This window comes from Oncorhynchus nerka, linkage group LG14 (assembly GCF_034236695.1).
Source record: "Oncorhynchus nerka isolate Pitt River linkage group LG14, Oner_Uvic_2.0, whole genome shotgun sequence".
NCBI lineage: Eukaryota > Metazoa > Chordata > Actinopteri > Salmoniformes > Salmonidae > Oncorhynchus > Oncorhynchus nerka.
Genome location: NC_088409.1, coordinates 37,597,147 through 37,617,506, shown reverse-complemented (window position 1 = coordinate 37,617,506; position 20,360 = coordinate 37,597,147). Strand labels below are relative to the sequence as shown.

General features: G+C 42.7%; 2 protein-coding genes across 6 annotated transcripts in view; one reads left to right on the top strand and one right to left on the bottom strand.

The window, feature by feature from the left end:
- The window catches only part of LOC115140966 (integrin, alpha 8), a 62,077-nt gene that overhangs the window by 3,763 nt on the left and 37,954 nt on the right, over positions 1-20,360 (bottom strand). Inside the window, exons 24-29 of the mRNA XM_065000037.1 lie at positions 19,578-19,683; positions 18,882-19,040; positions 8,991-9,104; positions 8,797-8,910; positions 8,568-8,669; positions 1-123 (exon numbers count right to left, since the gene is read on the bottom strand). Coding sequence (XP_064856109.1) covers positions 1-123; positions 8,568-8,669; positions 8,797-8,910; positions 8,991-9,104; positions 18,882-19,040; positions 19,578-19,683 — 718 coding nt within the window. The remainder of the gene's footprint in view (positions 124-8,567; positions 8,670-8,796; positions 8,911-8,990; positions 9,105-18,881; positions 19,041-19,577; positions 19,684-20,360) is intronic.
- Positions 9,688-18,594, top strand: LOC115140967 (cytotardin-like). Of its 5 annotated transcripts, none has more exons than XM_065000035.1 (20): positions 9,688-9,942; positions 10,636-10,698; positions 12,176-12,238; positions 12,337-12,399; positions 12,478-12,540; positions 12,688-12,750; positions 12,876-12,959; positions 13,079-13,162; positions 13,308-13,370; positions 13,516-13,578; positions 13,671-13,754; positions 13,911-13,973; positions 14,133-14,196; positions 15,568-15,630; positions 15,723-15,806; positions 15,916-15,999; positions 16,071-16,133; positions 16,300-16,362; positions 16,465-16,514; positions 16,624-16,659. In XM_065000035.1, exons 1-13 carry the CDS (start codon positions 9,816-9,818, stop codon positions 14,159-14,161), a joined length of 912 nt encoding a protein of 303 aa, XP_064856107.1. In that variant the 5' UTR covers positions 9,688-9,815; the 3' UTR covers positions 14,162-14,196; positions 15,568-15,630; positions 15,723-15,806; positions 15,916-15,999; positions 16,071-16,133; positions 16,300-16,362; positions 16,465-16,514; positions 16,624-16,659. The 5 variants fall into 5 exon arrangements, with proteins under 5 accessions (XP_064856107.1, XP_064856108.1, XP_029535360.2 ...); XM_065000036.1 differs by having other exon boundaries at positions 16,459-16,514; positions 16,624-16,655; XM_029679500.2 differs by lacking the exons at positions 9,688-9,942; positions 10,636-10,698; positions 12,176-12,238; ... (7 more) ...; positions 13,671-13,754; positions 13,911-13,973 and adding exons at positions 17,562-17,615; positions 17,718-17,846; positions 17,988-18,044; positions 18,241-18,329 and having other exon boundaries at positions 14,161-14,196; positions 16,300-16,514; positions 16,624-17,253.

Below are 20,360 nucleotides of genomic sequence, written 5' to 3'. Positions count from 1 at the left end.
CTTCCACATGGCCAGTGTTAGCATGGCCAGGACCAGCAGTCCCAGTAGGATGGCTAGGATGATGACCCACAGAGGAATAGCAAACGCCACATCAGGAGTTCCCCACAGCACCAGTGTACCCATCTATTCACACACACACACACACACACACACACACACACACACACACACACACACACACACACACACACACACACACACACACACACACACACACACACACACACACACACACACACACACACACACACACACACAGTTAGTTGCAGGCTGGATGGGGTTCAGGGTAAGGGTTATTGTAGGTACTAGTTAGGGTGGATGTCACATCTTACTGAAGTTGTGTGTTGGGGTAAGGAGGATGTCTGGAGGCTAAAGGGCAGGGTAGAGGTAAGGGTTAGTGTTAGGGGTATCTTATTGAAGTGGTATGTTGGGATAAGCAGAAGGGCTGGAGGCGGTAAGGCAGGGTACACTCTTAGAATTAGTGGTGACTAAGAACCCTGGAGATCCTTGAGGAGCCATTGATAATGGTTCACACTTGCACCTATGGTTAGGTTCTTGGAGCATGCGCAGACCAGCTGGCTGGTGTATTTACGGACATGATCAATCAATCCTTATCCCAGTGTGCTGTCCCCACATGCTTCAAGAGGGCCACCATTGTTCCTGTTCCCAAGAAAGCTAAGGTAACTGAGCTAAATGACTACCTCTACCCTACCTGACACCCTAGACCCACTCCAATTTGCTTACCGCCCCAATAGGTCCACAGACGACGCAATCGCAATCACACTGCCCTAACCCATCTGGACAAGAGGAATACCTATGTAAGAACGCTGTTCATCGACTACAGCTCAGCATTTCAACACCATAGTACCCTCCAGACGACACTACAGTAGTAGGCTTGATTACCAACAATGACGAGATGACCTATAGGGAGGAGTTGAATGCCCTTGGAGTGTGGTGTAAGGAAAATAACCTCACACTCAACGTCAACAAAACAAAGGAGATGATCGTGGACTTCAGGAAACAGCAGAGGGAGCAGCCCCCTATCCAAATCGACGGGACAGTAGTGGAGAAGGTGGAAAGTTTTAAGTTCCTCCGCATACACATCACGGACAAACTGAAACGGTCCACCCACACAGACAGCGTGGTAAAGAAGGTGCAGCAGCGCCTCTTCAACCTCAGGAGGCTGAAGAAATTTGGCTTGTCACCAAAAACACTCAAACTTTTACAGATGCACAATCGAGAGCATCCTGTCAGGCTGTATAATCGCCTGGTACGGCAACTGCTCCGCCCACAACCGTAAGGCTCTCCACAGGGTAGTGAGGTCTGCACAACGCATCACTGGGGGCAAACTACCTGCCCTCCAGGACACCTACACCACCCGATGTCACAGGAAGGCCATAAAGATCATCAAGGACAACAACCACCCGAGCCACTGCCTGTTCACCCCGCTATCATCCAGAAGGCGAGGTCAGTACAGGTGCATCAAAGCAGGGACAGAGAGACTGAAAAACAGCTTCTATCTCAAGGCCATCAGACTGCTAAACAGCCATCACTAACATTGAGTGGCTGCTGCCAACATACTGACTCAAATCTCTAGCCACTTTAATAATACAAAATTGGATGTAATAAATGTATCACTAGCCACTTTAAATAATGTTTACCCTACATTACTCATCTCATATGTATATACTGTACTCTATACCATCTACTGCATCTGCCTATGTCGTTCGGCCATCGCTCATCCACATATCTTTATGTACATATTCTTATTAATTCCTTTACACTTGTAGGTAGTTGTTGTGAAATTGTTAGATTAATTGTTAGATATTACTGCATGGTCGGAACCAGAAGCACAAGCATTTCGCTACACTCGCATTAACATCTGCTAACCATGTGTATCTGACAAATACAATTGGATTTGATTTGGAGGAACCTTTAATGTTTTAATGTAGCAAAACCCTTGACTGGAGGCATGGCTTAGTAGGGACGTGGCTTTCAGATAGATCTTTTTAGGGGGTAAATGTCATTCTTGTTCATCTGTTCTTTTAAAAAAAAATATATTTTTGCATTTTCCAAATAAGAACATTCAAAACAAAAGTGAAAAGATATTAGACAGCAACAGGACAAAGTGACAGTGACAGACGAGCATAATATATATATATATATATATATATATATATATATATATATATATATATATATATACACAAACATACAATAAATAAGTCATAATAAAGACTAAAATTAAAAATTAAAATAATGAGCCATTGGATCATAAGCTACATGCTATACATTACGTGTGAAACATTATATGGGTTATATAGAGATTCAATCAATGTGATGTGGGGGAGATTCTCCATATAGTCAATAAAAGGTTGCCAAATTCTGTAAAATGTCTCTAACTTATTCCTCAAGCAGTAAGTGATTTTCTCCAAAGGGATACAACTATTAACTTCCGATAACCACATTGCAACTGGCAGGGGGGAATCCGATTTCCATTTCAAGGCAATACATTTCTTGTTAGTAAAGTTACCCAGTAGACAGACCTCCGGGTCTAAAGGGAATGCAACCCCGTGAATTGAGGATATGGTATAGCATACCCCCTGCCAGAAACTGTGTAGTTTTGAACACTGCCAAGTGGAATGGAGGAATGTTCCTTCATCTGAGCCACATCTAAAACATAGGGAGGAGATATCTGGGTTGAACTTGTGCAGTCTAGATGGGGTGATATAGAGCTGATGGAGGAAATTAAACTGGATCAGTCTGTATCTGGAGTTCAATGTGGATGTAACACCATCCCTGCATAGGTCACTCCATAGATCCTCATCAAGATCAATACCCAGATCTTTTTCCCATCTAAGTCAGGGTTTATCTAGCCCAGGCAGTGTTAGTCCTGACATAAGAGCATCATATACACGGGAAATGGTCTTGAATAGTGGTTGGTCTGCGTGGCAGAGTTGTTCAATAGGTGACATCTTAGGTAGGTTCCATTGTCCCTTGAGAGTCACCCTAATAAAATGTCGTAGTTGTAGGTAGCTAAAGAAGTCCCTGTTAGGCAAGTGGTATTTCTGTTTCAGATGATGAAAAGACATAAGAACTCCCTCCTCGTAACAATGTTCCAGAAGAGTGATCCCCTTATCAGACCATGGTCTAAAGTTACTGTTCTGGAAAAACATAGGGATCAATCTATTGTTCCATAAAGGGGTTTTAGGGGAAAGGAATCCCCCTCGTCTGAACAGCTCATGCAGTTTGCACCATGCCAGGACAGAATGTATGATTAAAGGGTTGTCTGTGATGGTTTTTATAGATTTTCTGTCCCATTTGTAAAACAATTCTACCCCAGTGTCATCATTCACCTCAAGCTTTTCAATGTTCAACCATGAGGGAGAGGGACCATTGTCAAACCTCTGAGCCAGACACCTAGACTGTGCAGCCCAGTAGTACATTCTTTAAGCCACCTTGACCGTAATCAAAGGTCAGATAATCCAGACCAACCCTAGGGGTTTTGCCGTGCCAGATAAACCGTCTGGTCAGCTTGTCGAGAGAGGAAAATAATGCTGCGGGCACAGGGATAGGGAGAGATTGAAACAAATATAGAAATCTGGGCAGGATATTCATTTTAATTGCATTGATTCTACCCAGTAGAGTGAGAGGTAAGTCCATCCATTTACAAAGGTCAACCTCCACCTTTTACAACAAACTGGCCAGATTGAGTTTATAGAGGTTGTTCAGATTACCATCCACCATTATGCCCAAATATGTGAAGCCCATAGGCGAACATCTAAAAGGAAACTTGTGCTTGATGGTATGGTAGTCAAAGACAGACAACGGTAAGATTTAGCTTTTATCAAAATTGACCTTATATCCAGAGAAAGAACTATAACACTGTAGGATCTGCAAGTGAGAGAGGGAGTGTTCTGGTTTTGTTACAAATAAGCTAAGGTCGTCTGCAAAGAGTGATAATTTATGGGTATGGGGGCCCACCTCAAAGCCATGTATGTCAGGGCTAATAGCCTCAGCTAAAGGTTTGATGGCGAGGGCAAAGAGGTCATGGCTAATTGGGCAACCTTGTCCGTTCCCCCTATAGAGAGGGAAAGAGGAGGAGGTAATCTCATTGGTAGCAATCCTAGCTTTAGTTGATTTGTAGAGTGATTTTATCAAATTTACAAACACAGTACCTAAACCAAACTTTTCCAAGACGCGAAAGAGTTATGGCCATTCAACCCTATCAAAGGCCTTTTCAGCATCGAGGGAGACTGCGACACTAGGTATTTTGTTTTTGTTAGCAAGGTGAATTATATGAAAGAACCTTCTGAGATTATTGGAGGACAATCTATTAATTATGAAGCCAGTCTGATCTGGGTTGACCAACAGGGGAAGACATGACTCTAGTCTCTTAGATAACGTATTGGTGACCAGTTTACAATTCGTATTAAGGAGAGAGATTGGTCTATAGGAGGCGCACTTTAGCGGGTTTTTCCCTTTCTTGTGGATTACAGTAATCACTGCTTGAGAGAAGGACTCTGGAAAGCAGTTGTCTTCCCCGGCTTTTTTAAGTACCTCCATAAGGTAGGGGACCAACAGCTCCCTAAATTCTTTATAGAACTCTGGAGGGAAGCCATCCTCCCCAGGTGATGTGTTAGAAGGTAAGGATTTAATGGCCTCCAACAATTCAGGAATTGAGAACTGTTCACTCAGGCGTTCTCTGTCTTCCTCTGACACCTGTTCATCTGTTCTATTGTCATCATATGTTAAGGTTGAACACTGACAGTTGTGTAGCTTCAATGGAGTTTTCAGAGGTGTATGAGCTCCTCAAGAGCCTATGCAAATCCCAAAGTTGGAATAGTTACCACTTTATAACTATATGAATTAATTAATTACATTTGATTTTCGTGTCAAATTGCCAATCGGCAACCCATCCCTTATGGGATTAATTGACACATAAACAATCATTACAATAATTCACTATGGTATTTAAATTATAATTCTTCTTCCGGTGTTCTCTACATTGCACATCGCATAAAGTGGTGTTTTGCGGGTACTATTTAATGAAGCTGCCAGTTGAGGACTTTTGACGCGTCTGTTTCTCAAACTAGACACTAATGTACTTGTCCTCTTGCTCAGTTGTGCATTGGGGCCTACCACTGTTCTGTGAAGGGAGTAGTACACAGCGTTGTATGAGATCTTCAATTTCTTAGCAATTTCTCACATGGAATAGCCTTAATATCTCAGAACAAGAATAGACTGACGAGTTTCAGAAGAAAGGACTTTGTTTCTGGACATTTTGAGCCTGTAATCGAACCCACAAGTGCTGATGCTCCAGATACTCAACTAGTCTAAAGAAGGCCAGTTTTATTGCTTCTTTAATGAGAACAACAGTTTTCAGCTGGACAATTTCTTTGCTTTTCTTTCAAAAACAAGGACATTTCTAAGTGACCCCAAACTTTTGAAAGGTATTGTATGTATATGTAATCAGTAATGTTAATATCATTATTATTTTATTAGAATATGTAATATGCAGTGTATAAACTTACCATGATGAGCAGGAATGACATTTACTCATAATGGGTGGCCAAATAAGCTACAATATATTATTGAAAAAGTTCAAAATTGAACCCCTCCCATCACAAAAAGGTTCCGGTTTCAACCTTTAAACAGGGGTTCCTCAAAGACCAGTGGTGTAAAGTACCTAAGTACTTCTTGAACTGGAAAAGTTCCCTGTGTGGCAATTTTTTGAATCTCAGAAGGTTCTTCCAGGCTCCTTTTCTCATAAGAGTGTAGAGCACATATGTCAGAGTCAAGGCCCGCGGGCCACATCCGGCCCGCAAGAAGGTTTTTTACGGCCCCTGGGATGATCTTGATTTATTATTAGAACCGGCCCGCAGCAAGCCGGCAGCCCGCAGATCTTTTACACGCACCAATACTACATTTCCCACAATGCAAAGGTGACGCACCGAGCAGTAGGCTGCTTCATTTCAATATTTATTGGCACAGCAGTCGTCAGCATCACAGTAAAATTAACTTTCAGATACCCATCAAAAATGGCAAACGGAAGGTGGATACTGAGAACAGGGGTTTCAAACAAGGTGGGAGTCGGAGTATATGTTCACGAAGGTAGCTGGAAAACCTGTGTGTCTTCTGTGTGGAGAAAGTGTGGCGGTACTGAAAGAGTATAATCTGAGACGACATTATGAAACGAAACACGCGGACAAAAACAAGAATATGGACATGGAACAAAGGCTACAAAAGGCAGAGGAATTAAAACGAGGCCTCAAATCTCGACAGGCTCTGTTCAAAAAAGCCAAATCACAAGGCCAGGCTGCTGTCAAGGCCAGTTTTATTTTGGCAGAAGAGATCGCTAAATCAGCCCGGCCATTTACGGAGGGGATTTCATCAAAAACTGCATGATTAAAGTTTGTGACGAAGTTTGCCCAGAAAAAGGCAACTCTTTTAAATGTGAGTCTGAGCAGAAACACCATTGCCGAGAGAGTAGACCAGTTGTCCATCAATCTAAAAGAGCAGCTTGTGAAAAAGGGAAAAAGATTTTATTGCATATTCCTTGGCTGTGGATGAGAGCACCGACATTTCTGACATTGCCCAGTTGTCAATTTTCATCCGCGGAGTGGACTCCAACCTAAAGCGTGACAGAGGAGTTTTTGGCTTTACGTCCTATGCATGGCACAACTACGGGCATGATTTGTATGAAGAGGTGTCAAGATGTAAATGAGATGGAGCTGCCTTGGAAAAAACTCGTGGGTTTGACAACCGACGGAGCACCTGCGATGTGTGGACACAGGAGCGGACTGGTGGCGAAGATACGGGAAAAGATGCAAGAGGAAAACGCGACAGGTGAGCTGACAGCTTATCATTGTATCATACACCAGGAAGCGTTGTGCGGTAAAGCCTTGAAAATGGAGCATGTAATGAGCATCATCACGCGCACAGTTAACTTTATCAGAGCCAAAGGTTTGAATCACCGCCAGTTCAAGGCATTTCTGACGGAGTTAGAAACGGAGCATGGTGATTTGCCTTATCACACAGAGGTGCGATGGCTAAGCCAGGGAAAGGTGCTTCAAAGATGTTTCGAGCTTCGTGAGGAGATTTGTCTGTTCTTGGACAGCAAAGGGAAAGACACAACACAACTCCGAGACGAAATGTTTCTGTGTGAAATGGCTTTTCTGTGTGACATTACGAGTCATCTGAATGCAATAAACTTGCAGCTGCAGGGTCGGGATCGTGTCATCTCTGATATGTACAGTACAGTGAGGCATTTAAAACCAAACTGACTCTGTGGGAGACGCAGATGCGGAAAGAAAATTTGAGCCACTTTCCCAGCTGCCAGACCATGAAGAGAAGCTCTCTACCAGTGCGTTCCCGAGCACACAGTTGGCTGATAAAATAGGTATGCTTGCCGCTGACTTTCACGCTTGATTTGCTGACTTTGAAGCACAAAAAAGCAGGTTGGAACTGCTCGGTAACCCATTTGCTGTTGACGTGGAAAGCTCACCACCAAACCTCCAAATGGAGTTGATTGACCTCAATGCAATGATGCACTGAGGGCAAAATATGCGGCAGTGGGTGCTGCGGAGTTCGCCCGTTTCCTCCCGGCACAATGCCCCAGCTGCGCATCCAGGCTGCTCAAACGTTGTCTATGTTTGGCAGCACATACCTGTGTGAACAACTGTTTTCTTTGATGAACCTGAACAAACATCACACAGAAGTCGACTTACTGCTGAACACCTCCACTCAATTCTGAGGATTTCTTCAGCTCAGAGCCTTACCCCGAACATTGATGAACTTGTGGAAAAGATGGGACACCACCAAGTATCACCCTCAACCTCAAACAAGTGAACATTACTGTGCAATCACATATTTAGAGTTTTTACTCAGTTCAAGTTTAAAGTTAAAATTTAATATTTGTTTCACTGCATGTTACTTCTCCTTAAACAAAGTGTTGTTTTTGATTAATAGATTTTTTGCACTTTATTTTTGTATTTCAATCCAATTATATTTTAAAAATATTTCAGTTGAGTGGATGATAGAAAATTGCTATTATTGTTTTTTCTTTGAAGTAAATTTAGCCCACTTTTGCTAAAATAGAAAATATAGTCTACTGATGGTGCCTTGAATACCGGTTTCTTTCATTTAATGTTCATGTTATGGGGATATTTATATAAAGGAAATTTGTCTTTTGTGTCTGTTGAAAATTAAAGATTACTGACAGAGCCATAAGAAAATATTGCTTTATTTATCTGATCATATTGTAATATATTTGTTAGGTTTTCCAGTAGGTTCAATTAGGTTCACTAGACTATATCGTCATTTAAAATTTTTCAATGAACATTCGAACAGTCCGGCCCTCGTCTTGTAGCTGATTTTTTTATTTGGCCCTCCGTCCATTTGACTTTGACACCCCTGGTGTAGAGGTATGGGTTAGTGTCAGGGGTATCTTACTGAAGTGGTGTGTTGGGGTAAGGAGGAGGTTTGGAGGCGGTAGGGCAGGGCCGTCCACTCTGAAGGACACGGTAGAGTTGAGGAGGTATGGGTTAGTGTCAGGGGTATCTTACTGAAGTGGTGTGTTGGGGTAAGGAGGAGGGTTGGAGGCGGTAGGGCAGGGCCGTCACTCTGAAGGACACGGTAGAGTTGAGGAGGTATGGGTCGTTACGTCTCTGCAAGGTGAATAGATGTTATAGATACTTTATTTCTTAATACTAATAATAACATTAATACATACAATAATACTAATACTCCCATTAGTATATAAGTCTGGGTTTATGTTTGTGTGCTTGTGCTCACCTGGAGGAAGGTGTGAGCCCAGAGTCGGGAGCGGATCTTGACTACAGCGCTCTGACCACGGTCCAACCGCCCGACCACACACAGAACTCTTAGACAAATGATGTTACTGCAGTTCTACAGAGAGAGAGAGAGAGTTCATATACATTCCAAAACTGCTGCTGTATACCAAACAAGCTGACACTGAAAGTAAGTACCAGGGTCTTGCTGCTGTAGGGCTGGGCAGCATTGGTGGCTCGTCTGTAGCGGTGAGGAGAGCTACTGTTCCTCAGAAAGCCCAACAGTTCTGGAGTGTCCTGGACAGAGGATGTCTGAGAGAGAGAGACAGAAAGAGAGATAGAGCGAGCGAGTGTGAGAGCGAGAAGGAGAGGAGATAATGAAGTCACATTATTACAAACCACTTTTAAGACCAACCAATCATCCAAAACATAAAACAACACAGGTACACACTTACAGTACCTTCCTAAAGTTATCACATTTTTATTATAATTTTTTTAAATTAAATTTTTATTAGACTTTGACATTACATAGTATTTTGTCTAAACAAAAAATTACAATGAAGTCCATTTGAATCCCACTTTCTAACACAATAAAATGTGAAGAAATCCAAGGGGTTTGAACACTTTTGCAAGGCATACATAAGCCTACACATTGTAGATGACACACTGTCTAGTAGCCTGATCAGCAGCCTTGTAGTCAGTTTTCTACCTTGTGGAAAAAGAAGAGACCAAACAACACAGGGGTTCTGGGTTACTCTGGTTCTCTTGATGTTTGATCAGATGCCCTTGGTGCTATTTTTTACACCCACCACATGTTGACTTCTCACGTAGTGGGCTAGTTCTTGTTGACGCGTTTCTATAAAGATTCCCCATTCTGCCCCCCTTCTTTTTGATGGGACTGAGACTCATAGACATTACATTACTATTGAACTAAGGCATCATTCAAAATGAGGGGTGTTGTAGCTATGCTGGTGCTGATGTTCTATCTGTCTGGGGCCTGGGCTGAGGGAGAGTAAAGGAGGGATGGATCAGATTGACCAGAACATTCTATTCACTACCATAGATGCTGTCTGGGATGAGCTGAATCACCTGAGACTCATGCTGAACAACACAAAGAAACGAGTAGAGAAGTTGGAGAATAAGAACACAGGTACTGTAGTAATGCATATATAGACAGAGAAAGAAAGAACAAAGGTAGCCTCACGTAATAATACAGGTAATGAAACCTGCGCAAGTAAGTAGTGCTTGCTTAAGTCTCATTCTGTATTGATTGATAAGTTTGGACATTTATGTTGGTGCCATTTCAGTCCTGGGGGGGACAGGGTGGTCAAGCTGAAGACAGAGAACATAGATAATCATCGTTAGATGTCATTTCTTAAATGGATTTAGATAATAATTCACTCAATAGAAAAGTCAGCTGCTGAAATGGATCATACACAGGCTACAGTATATCTTTATCATTAAAGCTCAAGCAGCAGAACTGACAGAACTAGACGACAGACAGAGTGCCAATGTGATACTGACGTTCCATTTACAGACCTAGAACGAAGGTGCTAACAAAATGCTCATTTGACTAAATGCGATTTAGTTCATTAGCTCAATCAAAAATGTACAGCTGTGGATTTTGCTGGACATTTTATGGTAATGTACAAGACACATTTCCTTATGATTTCAGCCCAGAGTTACCGCAAAGGGATTGCTTAGCACGGGGGTTCCCATCTTTCTTTAAAGGTAGACTTCATAAGAACTACTGTGCCTCAGATGAGCATAGCTAATTTCAGGGAGAAATAAACAAAGCTTTGTTTTAGCTGCATCTCAGCTATATATTTTCATGCTATTTCAGTCCTGGAGGCCAGAGTGACAGCCAGTCAGAGCCAGGTGGTGGAACTGAAGAAAGAGAATACAGGTAATAAGGAGACTACTATGAATAAACATGATGTACCACATTTTTGTTTTTGCATATGAGATGTATGATTCTGTAAGTGAAGTTGTGAACTTGTCATTTTAAAAAGCTCACCAATTCACCAGTGGATACAGTTACTACTAGAAGTTGTTGATCCATCTTCCTTTCTCATACCACAACCATTAAACTCTGTAACTGTTTTAAAAATCACCATTGGTCTCAAAGTGAAATGCCTGAGCGGTTTCCTTTTTAATTATATATATATTTTAAACTTGATTTAACTCTGCAAGTCAGTTAAGAACAAATTCTTATTTACAATGACGGCCTACACCGGCCAAACCCGGACGACGCTGGGCCAACTGTACGCCGCCCTATGGGACTCCCAATCACTGCTGGATGTGAAACAGCCTGGATTTGATTCCTTCCTCTCTACAACTGAGTTAGGAAGGACGCCTATATCTTGTAGTGACAGAATGTATTGATACACCACCCAAAGCCTAATTAATAACTTTAAAATGCTCAAAGGGATTTTCAGCGTCTGCTTTTTAAAAATTTGTACACATCTACCAATCGGTGGCCTTCTTTGCGAAGCATTGAAAAACCTCCCTGGCCTTTGTGGTTGAATCTGTGCTTGAAATACACTACTCAATTGAGGGACCTTACAGATAATTATATATGTGGGGTACAGTAGTCATTCAAAAATCATGTTAACCAATTTTATTGAACACGGAATGAGTCCATGCAATTTATTATGAGATTTGTGAAGCACATTTTTACTCCTGAACTTATTTAAGCCATAACAAAAGGGTTGAATAGTTATTGACTCAAGACATTTCAGCTTTTCATTTTGTATTCATTAAAAACCTTTTCTACAAACAAAATTCCACTTTGACATTATGCGGTATTGTGTGTAGGTCAGCGACACAATATCTCAATTTAATAAATGTTTAATTCAGGCTATGACACAACAAAATGTGGAATAAGTAAAGGGGTGTGAATACTTTCTTTAGGCACTATATATACACACCTATTTCAATATTTATTTGACTTTCTTTACTTTCAGCCCCATGGGGAAGGGGTGGTATGGGGAGGGTTTTCTATGGTCGCCAGGGTGGGCGGTGGGTGACTGACGAGCAACCCTTGTTGCTAGGGGGGGGGGACATGGGGGTAGGGGGAGTAGTATGGAGACATGTTGGCTGGGGGAATGGGATGGGAAGTTGTGGGAGGCCCACTTCTTTTTTATTTTCCTGTTTATACTGAATTGACTATTTATTGTTAAACTCTGTATGTATTTCTTAAAATTTTTTGTTGCTGTTGAGCGGCAGATTACAAGTTTTTATAAACGTATACTTTTGAAATGGATAATGTATCTGTAATCCCCCCCCAAAAATAAATAAATAACTAAAACAATTCTAATTTGGTCACAAAAAAACAGTAATGGTCGATATGTTCAGCAATGTTTATTTTCATGCTCCTTCAGCGCTGGAGGCCAGAATGACAGCCAGTGAGAGCCAGGTGGACGAAGTGAAGAAAGAGAATGCAGGTAAAGCACTAATATAAACTTCACCCTCATGTATTCTGACAGTAAATAACACTTACAACTAATAAAGCATTCTACATTTTCCAACTGTCTGATCTTAGTCTTGGAGGCCAGAGTGACAGCCAGTGAGAGTCGGGTGACGGAACTGAAGAAAGAGAATGCAGGTACAGTAAGATAAGCTATATGGTGCAAACGTGTGTTTTTCTGTTCATTTAGCGTTAATTACTTTCATACTACTTCAGCCCTGGAGGCCAGATTGACAGCCAGTGAGAGCCAGCTGAAGGATCTGAAGGGGAAGAATGCAGGTGACTAAAATGTTTTACTTGTAAGAACTACTACATACTGTGTATTCCTCACCTGAACATGATTCAGCTCATTTCAGGATATGAAAAGCAATGTGATGTAACAAAGCTACATCAGGGATCATCGTTTTTATCATTAAAAAATGATAGACCTGGAGGCCAGAGTGACAACCAGTGAGAACCAGGTGGAAGACTTGAAGAAAGAGATTGCAGGTAATAACGAGATGTTTAAAAAAATAGATATTGAGTTAACTTTCTCAATAGAAACAACAACATATTGAATATTGCCTATAACATATGGATGTTACATATCGTCTACTATGTTTATATGATTCCAGACCAAGCAGCACTAATGTTATCCTTGGGAAGCCGACTAACAGCCCTTCAGAGCCAGATGGCAGAACTGAAGAAAGAGAATGCAGGTAATAATGAATTGTGTTCTGATGATCTATTGAGTTAATAGTTTGCTAAATAGAAGAAAAAAATCATCAACGTTCTGGATAATGCCTTTTGCCTCTTTACAAGATTTCTATAATTCCAGATCAAGCAGCAGAGCTGTCAGCCCTGGAGAACACAGTGACAGCTAGTGAGAGCCAGGTGGCAGAGCTGATGGCCAAAAATGCAGGTGACTAAAATGTTTTACTTATCAGAGCTAATGCATGTACGCTTCACCTGCACATGATTCAGCTAATGTTTGGATGTAATCAAGCAAAGCAATGTTACAAAGCTACATCACAGTAGATTGTTTTCTTGTATGCCATATTTTCTAGCCCTGGAGGCCAGAGTGACAGTCAGTGAGAGTCATGTGGCAGAGCTGAAGGGAAAGAACGCTGGTGACTATTTATCTTTACTTATAGGAACTACCACATATTAGGTCTCACTTTAACATGATTCCGTTTATTTCAGGATATTATAAAGCTACATCTTGGTTTAACCTTTTATATCATACATTTTGTTGATTCATAAACTATTTTCTAGCCCTGGAAGCCAGAGTGACAGCCAGTGAGAGACAGGTGGAGGAGCTGGAGAAAGAGAATGCAGGTAATGATTACATGTGAATTCAAAATAATTCAGTTAATAATTAATTGCCTAGAAAGATTAACAACTTTGGATATTGACTCATATGATTAAAGACCAAGCAGCACAACTGTTATCCTTGGGAAGCAGAGTGACAACCCTTCAGAGCCAGGTGGCAGAACTAAAGAAAGCGAATGCAGGTGACTCAAATGTTTCACTTATAAGAAGGACTACATGTATTCTTCACCTGCACATAATAAGATTCCGCTCATTTCAAGATATGAAAAACCAAAGTGATGTAACAAAGCTACATAATTTTCTAAATAAATGATTTTCTTGCATAAATGATCTCCTAGCCCTGGAGGCCAGAGTAACAGCCAGTGAGAACCAAGTGGCAGAACTGATGGGAAAGAATACAGGTGCCATTTTATTTTTTTTATTTTTTTTTTACTTATCAGAGCTACTACATGTGTGCCTCGTCTGAACATGATTCAGCTAATGTTAGGACATGATAAAGCAAAGCAATGTAACAAAGCTACATCACAGTTGATTGTTTTCTTGTATGCATTATTTTCTAGCCCTGGAGGCCAAGAGTGTCAGTCAGTGAGAAGCATGTGGCAGAACTGAAGGCGAAGAATGCAGGTGACTCTATACATTATATATACAAAAGTATGTGGACACCCCTTCAAATTAGTGGATTTGTCTATTTCAGCCACACCGTTGCTGACAGGTGTATAAAATCGAGCACACCGCCATGCAATCTCCATAGACAAACATTGTCAGTAGAATGGCCTTAATGATGAACTCACTGACTTTCAACATGGCACCGTCATAGGATGCCACCTTTCCAACAAGACAGTTTGTCAAATTTGTGCCCTGCTAGAGCTGCCCTGGGCAACTGTAAGTTCTGTTATTGTGAAGTGGAAACGTCTAGGAGCAACAACGGTTCAGCTGCTAAGTGGTAGGCCATACAAGCTCACAGAACGGGGCCGCTTAGTGCTGAAGCATGTAGCGCATAAAAATAATCTGTCCTTGGTTGCAGCACTCACTCCTGAGTTCCAAACTGCCTCTGGAAGCAACGCCAGCACAGGAACTGTTAGTCGGGAGCTTCATGAAATGGGTTTCCGTGGCCGAACAGCTGCACACAAGCCTAAGATCACCACGTACAGTGCCAAGGGTTGGCTGGAGGGGTGTAAAGCTCGCCACCATTGAACTCTGGAGCAGTGGAAACACGTTCTCTGGACAAATGAATTACGCTTCACCATCTGGCAGTCCGACGGACGAATCTGGGTATGGCGGATGCCAGGAGTTACCTGCTACCTGCCCCAATGAATAATGCCGACTGTACAGTTTGGTGGAAGAGGTATAATGGTCTGGGGCAGTTTTTCATGGTTCGAGCTAGATCTAGTGAAATTAAATCTTAACGCTACATCATACAATTACATTCTAGATGATTCTGTGCTTCCAACTTTGTGACAACAGTTTGGGGAAGGCCCTTTCCTGTTTCAGCATGACAATGCCCCTGTGCCCAAAGCAAGGTCCAAACAGAAAAGGGTTTTTTCGAGATCGGTGTGGAAGAACTTGACTGGCCTGCACAGAGCCCTGACCTCAACCCCATCGAACACCTTCAGGATGAATTGGAACGCCGACTGTGAGCCAGGCCTAATCGCCCAATGTCGTTGCCCGACCTCACTAATGCTCTTGCTGCTGAATGGAAGCAAGTCCCTGCAGCAATGTTCTAACATCTAGTGGAAAGCCTTCCCAGAAGAGTGGAGGCTGTTATAGCAGCAAAGGGTGGAACAACTCCATATTAATGCTCATGATTTTGGAATGAGATGTTCAATGAGCAGGTATCCACATACCTTTGGCAATGTAGTGCATCTTTACATATAAGAACTACCACATATTAGGTCTCAATTTAACATGATTCAGCTTATTTCAGGATATGATAAAGCTACATCTTGGTTTAACATTTTTTTATCATAAATTATGATAAAACAAACTATTTTCTAGCCCTGGAGGCCAGAGTGACAGCTGGTGAGAGACAGGTGGAGGAGCTGGAGAAAGAGAATGCAGGTAATGATTACATGTGAATTGAAAATAATTCAGTTAATAATTAATTGCCTAGAAAGATGAACAACTTTGGATATTGACTCATATGATTCAAGACCAAGTAGCTGAACTGTTATCCTTGGGAAGCAGAGTGACAACCCTTCAGAGCCAGGTGGCAGAACTGAAGAAAGAGAATGCAGGTAACAAGAAGTGTTTTGAAAAACTATTGAGTTACTAATTTACTCAATAGAAAAAAGCACAGCTCTGGATATTGTTTATTGCCTCTCTACAATGTTTATATAATTTCAGCCCATGCAGTAGAACTGTCAGACTTGAAGAACAGATTGACAACCAGTGAGAGTCAGGTAGCTGAACTGAAGAAAGTAAATGCAGGTAAGATATATTGTGCAAAAGTGTGTGTTTAATAGCCATTTTTACTGTTAATTATTTTTATACTATTTCAGCTCTGGACACCAGATTGACAGCCAGCGAAAGGCAGGTGGCAGAACTGAAGAAAGCGAATGCAGGTGACTCAAATGTTTCACTTATAAGAAGGACTACATGTATTCTTCACCTGAACATAATAAGATTCCGCTCATTTCAAGATATGAAAAAACAAAGCGATGTAACAAAACTACATCATGGCTTATCATTGTCATCATAAATGATATTCTTGCATAAATGATCTTCTAGCCCTGGAGGCCAGAGTGACAGTCAGTGAGAGTCATGTGGCAGAACTGGAGAAAAATAATGCAGGTAATGATGATAAGCAATTAGCTATGACAAATATTTAGTCAAATAAGTCACTGGAAACATGAACATTTCTGGAAATTCACTTGTGTTAACCTTGAGGACCAGAGTGACAGCCAATGAGAGCACGCTGGAGGAACTGAAGAAAGAGAATGCAGGTAATAATGAACTTAGAAAAAGTAAATCATTTGTTCAATAGAAGAAAGAGGAAAAATCACAGCTCTGGATATTGTCTATTGCCTCTCTAAAATATTTATATAATTTCAGGCCAAGCAGCAGAACTGTCAGACTTGAAGAACAGAGTGACAACCAGTGAGAGCCAGGTGGCAGACTTGAAGAACAGAGTGACAACCAGTGAGAGCCAGGTGGCAGAGTTGAAGAACAGAGTGACAACCAGTGAGAGCCAGGTGGCAGACTTGAAGAACAGAGTGACAACCAGTGAGAGCCAGGTGGCAGAGTTGAAGAACAGAGTGACAACCAGTGAGAGCCAGGTGGCAGACTTGAAGAACAGATTGACAACCAGTGAGAGCCAGGTGGCAGAGTTGAAGAACAGAGTGACAACCAGTGAGAGCCAGGTGGCAGACTTGAAGAACAGAGTGACAACCAGTGAGAGCCAGGTGGCAGAGTTGAAGAACAGAGTGACAACCAGTGAGAGCCAGGTGGCAGACTTGAAGAACAGAGTGACAACCAGTGAGAGCCAGGTGGCAGACTTGAAGAACAGAGTGACAACCAGTGAGAGCCAGGTGGCAGAGTTGAAGAACAGATTGACAACCAGTGAGAGCCAGGTGGCAGAGTTGAAGAACAGATTGACAACCAGTGAGAGCCAGGTGGCAGAGTTGAAGAACAGAGTGACAACCAGTGAGAGCCAGGTGGCAGAGTTGAAGAAAGAGAATGCAGGTAATGAGTAGTAAATTTTTTAAGAAGATGATGAACACCTCTGGATATTGTGCATGAATCGAGCCCAAGCAGCAGAACTGTTAGCCTTGGGAAGCAGAGCGACAACCAGAGCGTCTGCTAAATGACTTAAATGTAATGTAATGTAACACATGTAACTATGCTGCACTAATAAGAGCTTGGCTACAATCACTTTCCTGGACCGCTGACTGATCTAATTGATCTAATCAGGATGTATCTAAGCACAGCAATGACAACAAAGCTACCTCAGAGTATGAGTTTATTAAGATATTATTATCTTGCTATTTCAGCCCTGGAGGCAAGATTGAGTGTCGCTGAGAGCCAGGTGGAGGAACTGAGGCTAGGTAAGAACAGATCAATTCAATCAAACCCACAGTAGGGTATGAAATGAATACATTTGAGACATTACGGTGGACTTGATCGAATTCATTCTCATGTATTCGCAGACAGAAGACAGGTGGCCTTTTCTGTTGGTTTGACGGACTCAGGATATGTGGGACCCTTTCAAACTGAGATCACTCTGGTCTATGAAAAAATCTTCACCAACATTGGCAACGGTTACGACACCAACTCTGGTACAGCTTACGCCGACAATACTACAGATGAAACTTACACCGTAACAATACTACAGGTTCACCCACACAGCAATACATCTACAACTCAGAGAAAGATATAAACATAAACACACAATCTCCATGCTCACGTGTCCACCACAGGAGGCTGCTGAGGGGAGGACGGCTCATAACATTGTCTGGAATGGCGTGAATGGAATGGTATGTGTTTGATGTGTTCGATACCATTCACTCCAGTCATTACTATGAGCCTGTCCTACCCAATTATGGTGCCACCGGGCGCCTGTGGTGCCCACAGGGGCCAGCTACTGGCACAGACCCAAACCACTAACAGGCTGCTACAGAGCCTAAGAGAGACGGATAGTGCTGATCTCTCCCTGCTTCCCCTCTGATACAGGTATGTTCTCAGCACCAGTGAGAGGAGTCTACTACTTCACATTCACCTCCATGGGCCGAGAGCCTGGACAGAAAATGGGTGTTTACTTGGTCAAAAATGGAGAGCAAATGATATACAACGTCCAGGACAACTTCCATGGTGGTTATGAGTACATGACAGGCGCCGTGGCTCTGGAGCTAGAGAAAGATGACCTGGTGTACTTAAGGCTTCCTAAGGGCTGGGGGCTGTATGATGACAACTACAACCACATTGTCTTTACTGGGATCCTGCTCTTCACCACCAACCCTGCTATGGGCCGACTCCACTAGTCCCTCTCCGTCCTCCTACAGTCTTCAATAAACATGGAATGAGTGACTTTGTCTTGTCATCATTAAAGCACATTCCTCAGTCATCATCACAAACATAAACCAGATGGTTTATGACGTTACCAGACGTTACCCTATTTTATAATGACAAGAACCAAGCTACATCAATGCTAGATTGGGTCAGCACACTTTGATCTAACTGGGCTGTAACTTCACAAAAGCATTTATGCCATTGTTTCTAAAACATTGAAGACCAATAGAGGTTAATAAATATAGAACATCAGTGCATGAGTACAGGGTCATGTCCAGTCTCAGCAGGAGGTGTGGTTGTGTTACCTGTAGGCCCAGGGGGTTGAGGCTGGTGTTGCTCCGGCAGCTGATTGGTCCGTCTGTTAGAACCTCCAGAGCGTAGAGCAGGTGTTCGTCACGGAAACGAGAGGGCCAGCCCACCTGGAGCTCCGCCTCCTGGATACTACTGGGACCTGAGTTATGGAGCTGAGAGAGTAAGAGGGAAAAAGAGAGGAGAGACAGAGAGATGAGAAGAAGAGAGAGAGGAAGAGAGGAGTAGAGAGAGGAGATGGAGAGAGAGGGGGGAGAGGAGTAGAGAGGGAAGAAGAAAGAAAGAGAGAGTGAGAGCGAGAGAGTATGAGAACACCAATCCACTCAGCTTAGCCCCTTTCCACACACTCATTAATTCTGAAGGTGATGATGGTGAGTCACCCAAACAGGACATGGTCTCAGTGCTCCAGGAAGGAATTCTCGGAGAGAGAAACTCTGGCCGACCTAACTATAACCAGCTGGACAGACTGCAGGACAGGAGCACTGCAGCCCCAAACCCTGTAGACATCCAGCAGATGTCCCCCTTCACTGCCTCTTCAACACACACATACACACACAAACGTATGTCTGATCCCCCCTCTTATCCCCCCCCATCTCTTCCTTTATGACAGTAATTACCACTGTTCAGGAGGCCTTTGATCAGACAGCAGCCAGTACTTACAGGGCTACTGCTTTTACTGTGTGTGTATGTACCTCGTAGATGTGTGTGACCTGGGGTCCTACGTCATCCTCTTTGACCGGATTCTCTTTGGGCTCCCAGTGAGGAAACGGAAGAACCACCTGAGAGGGATGACACACCCTGGAAAGGGAGAGAGAGAGAGAGATGGGAGAGAGAGAGAGAGATGGGAGAGAGAGAGAGAGAGAGGGAGAGAGAGAGAGAGAGAGAGAGAGAGAGAGAGAGAGGGAGAGAGAGAGAGAGAGAGATGGGAGAGAGAAAGAAAGAAAAAGAGGAGCGATAGAGAAAGAAAGAGAAGAGAAGAGAGAGAGTATGAGAACAAATGATATGGAGAACAAATGATTTACAACGTCCAGGACAACATGGGGGGGTGAATACCAAGCCACTCGCCACTCCGCTGCCAAACACAACTTACCCAATGCCAGTTGGTCCTTAACCTCCCGCCCTCCAGTCCCCAACACCCACAGCCCCCCCACAGATCACTGTCTGTTTGTGTGTACAACATCCGTAGACCCAGCCAAGTCACTCTGGGGTCCAGGCTTTGAAGTGTGTGTGTGTGTGGGGGGGGGGGATAGTAAAACAAGGAAAATTCGGACAAGTGAGGACTGACAAGGTAAAAGGCTATTTTAGGCTTGGGAGTTAAGGTTACAATTAGCATTAGGGGTTAGGCTTAGGAGTTAGGGTAAGGTTTAGTTTTAGGGTTAGGGGTTAAGATTAGCGTTAAGGTTGGGGTTAGGTTAATGGTTAGGGAAAATAGGAGTTGAATGGGAATCAATGTTTTGTTCCCCACAAGGATAGTA

Coding starts and splice junctions, on each gene's coding strand:
- LOC115140967 (XM_029679498.2), top strand. CDS start 16,421: ATGAACATTTCTGGAAATTCACTTGTGTTAACCTTGAGGACCAGAGTG. Junction 17,254..17,561: donor GTTGAAGAAAGAGAATGCAG/GTAATGAGTAGT, acceptor TTGCTATTTCAG/CCCTGGAGGCAAGATTGAGT. Junction 17,616..17,717: donor GGTGGAGGAACTGAGGCTAG/GTAAGAACAGAT, acceptor ATGTATTCGCAG/ACAGAAGACAGGTGGCCTTT.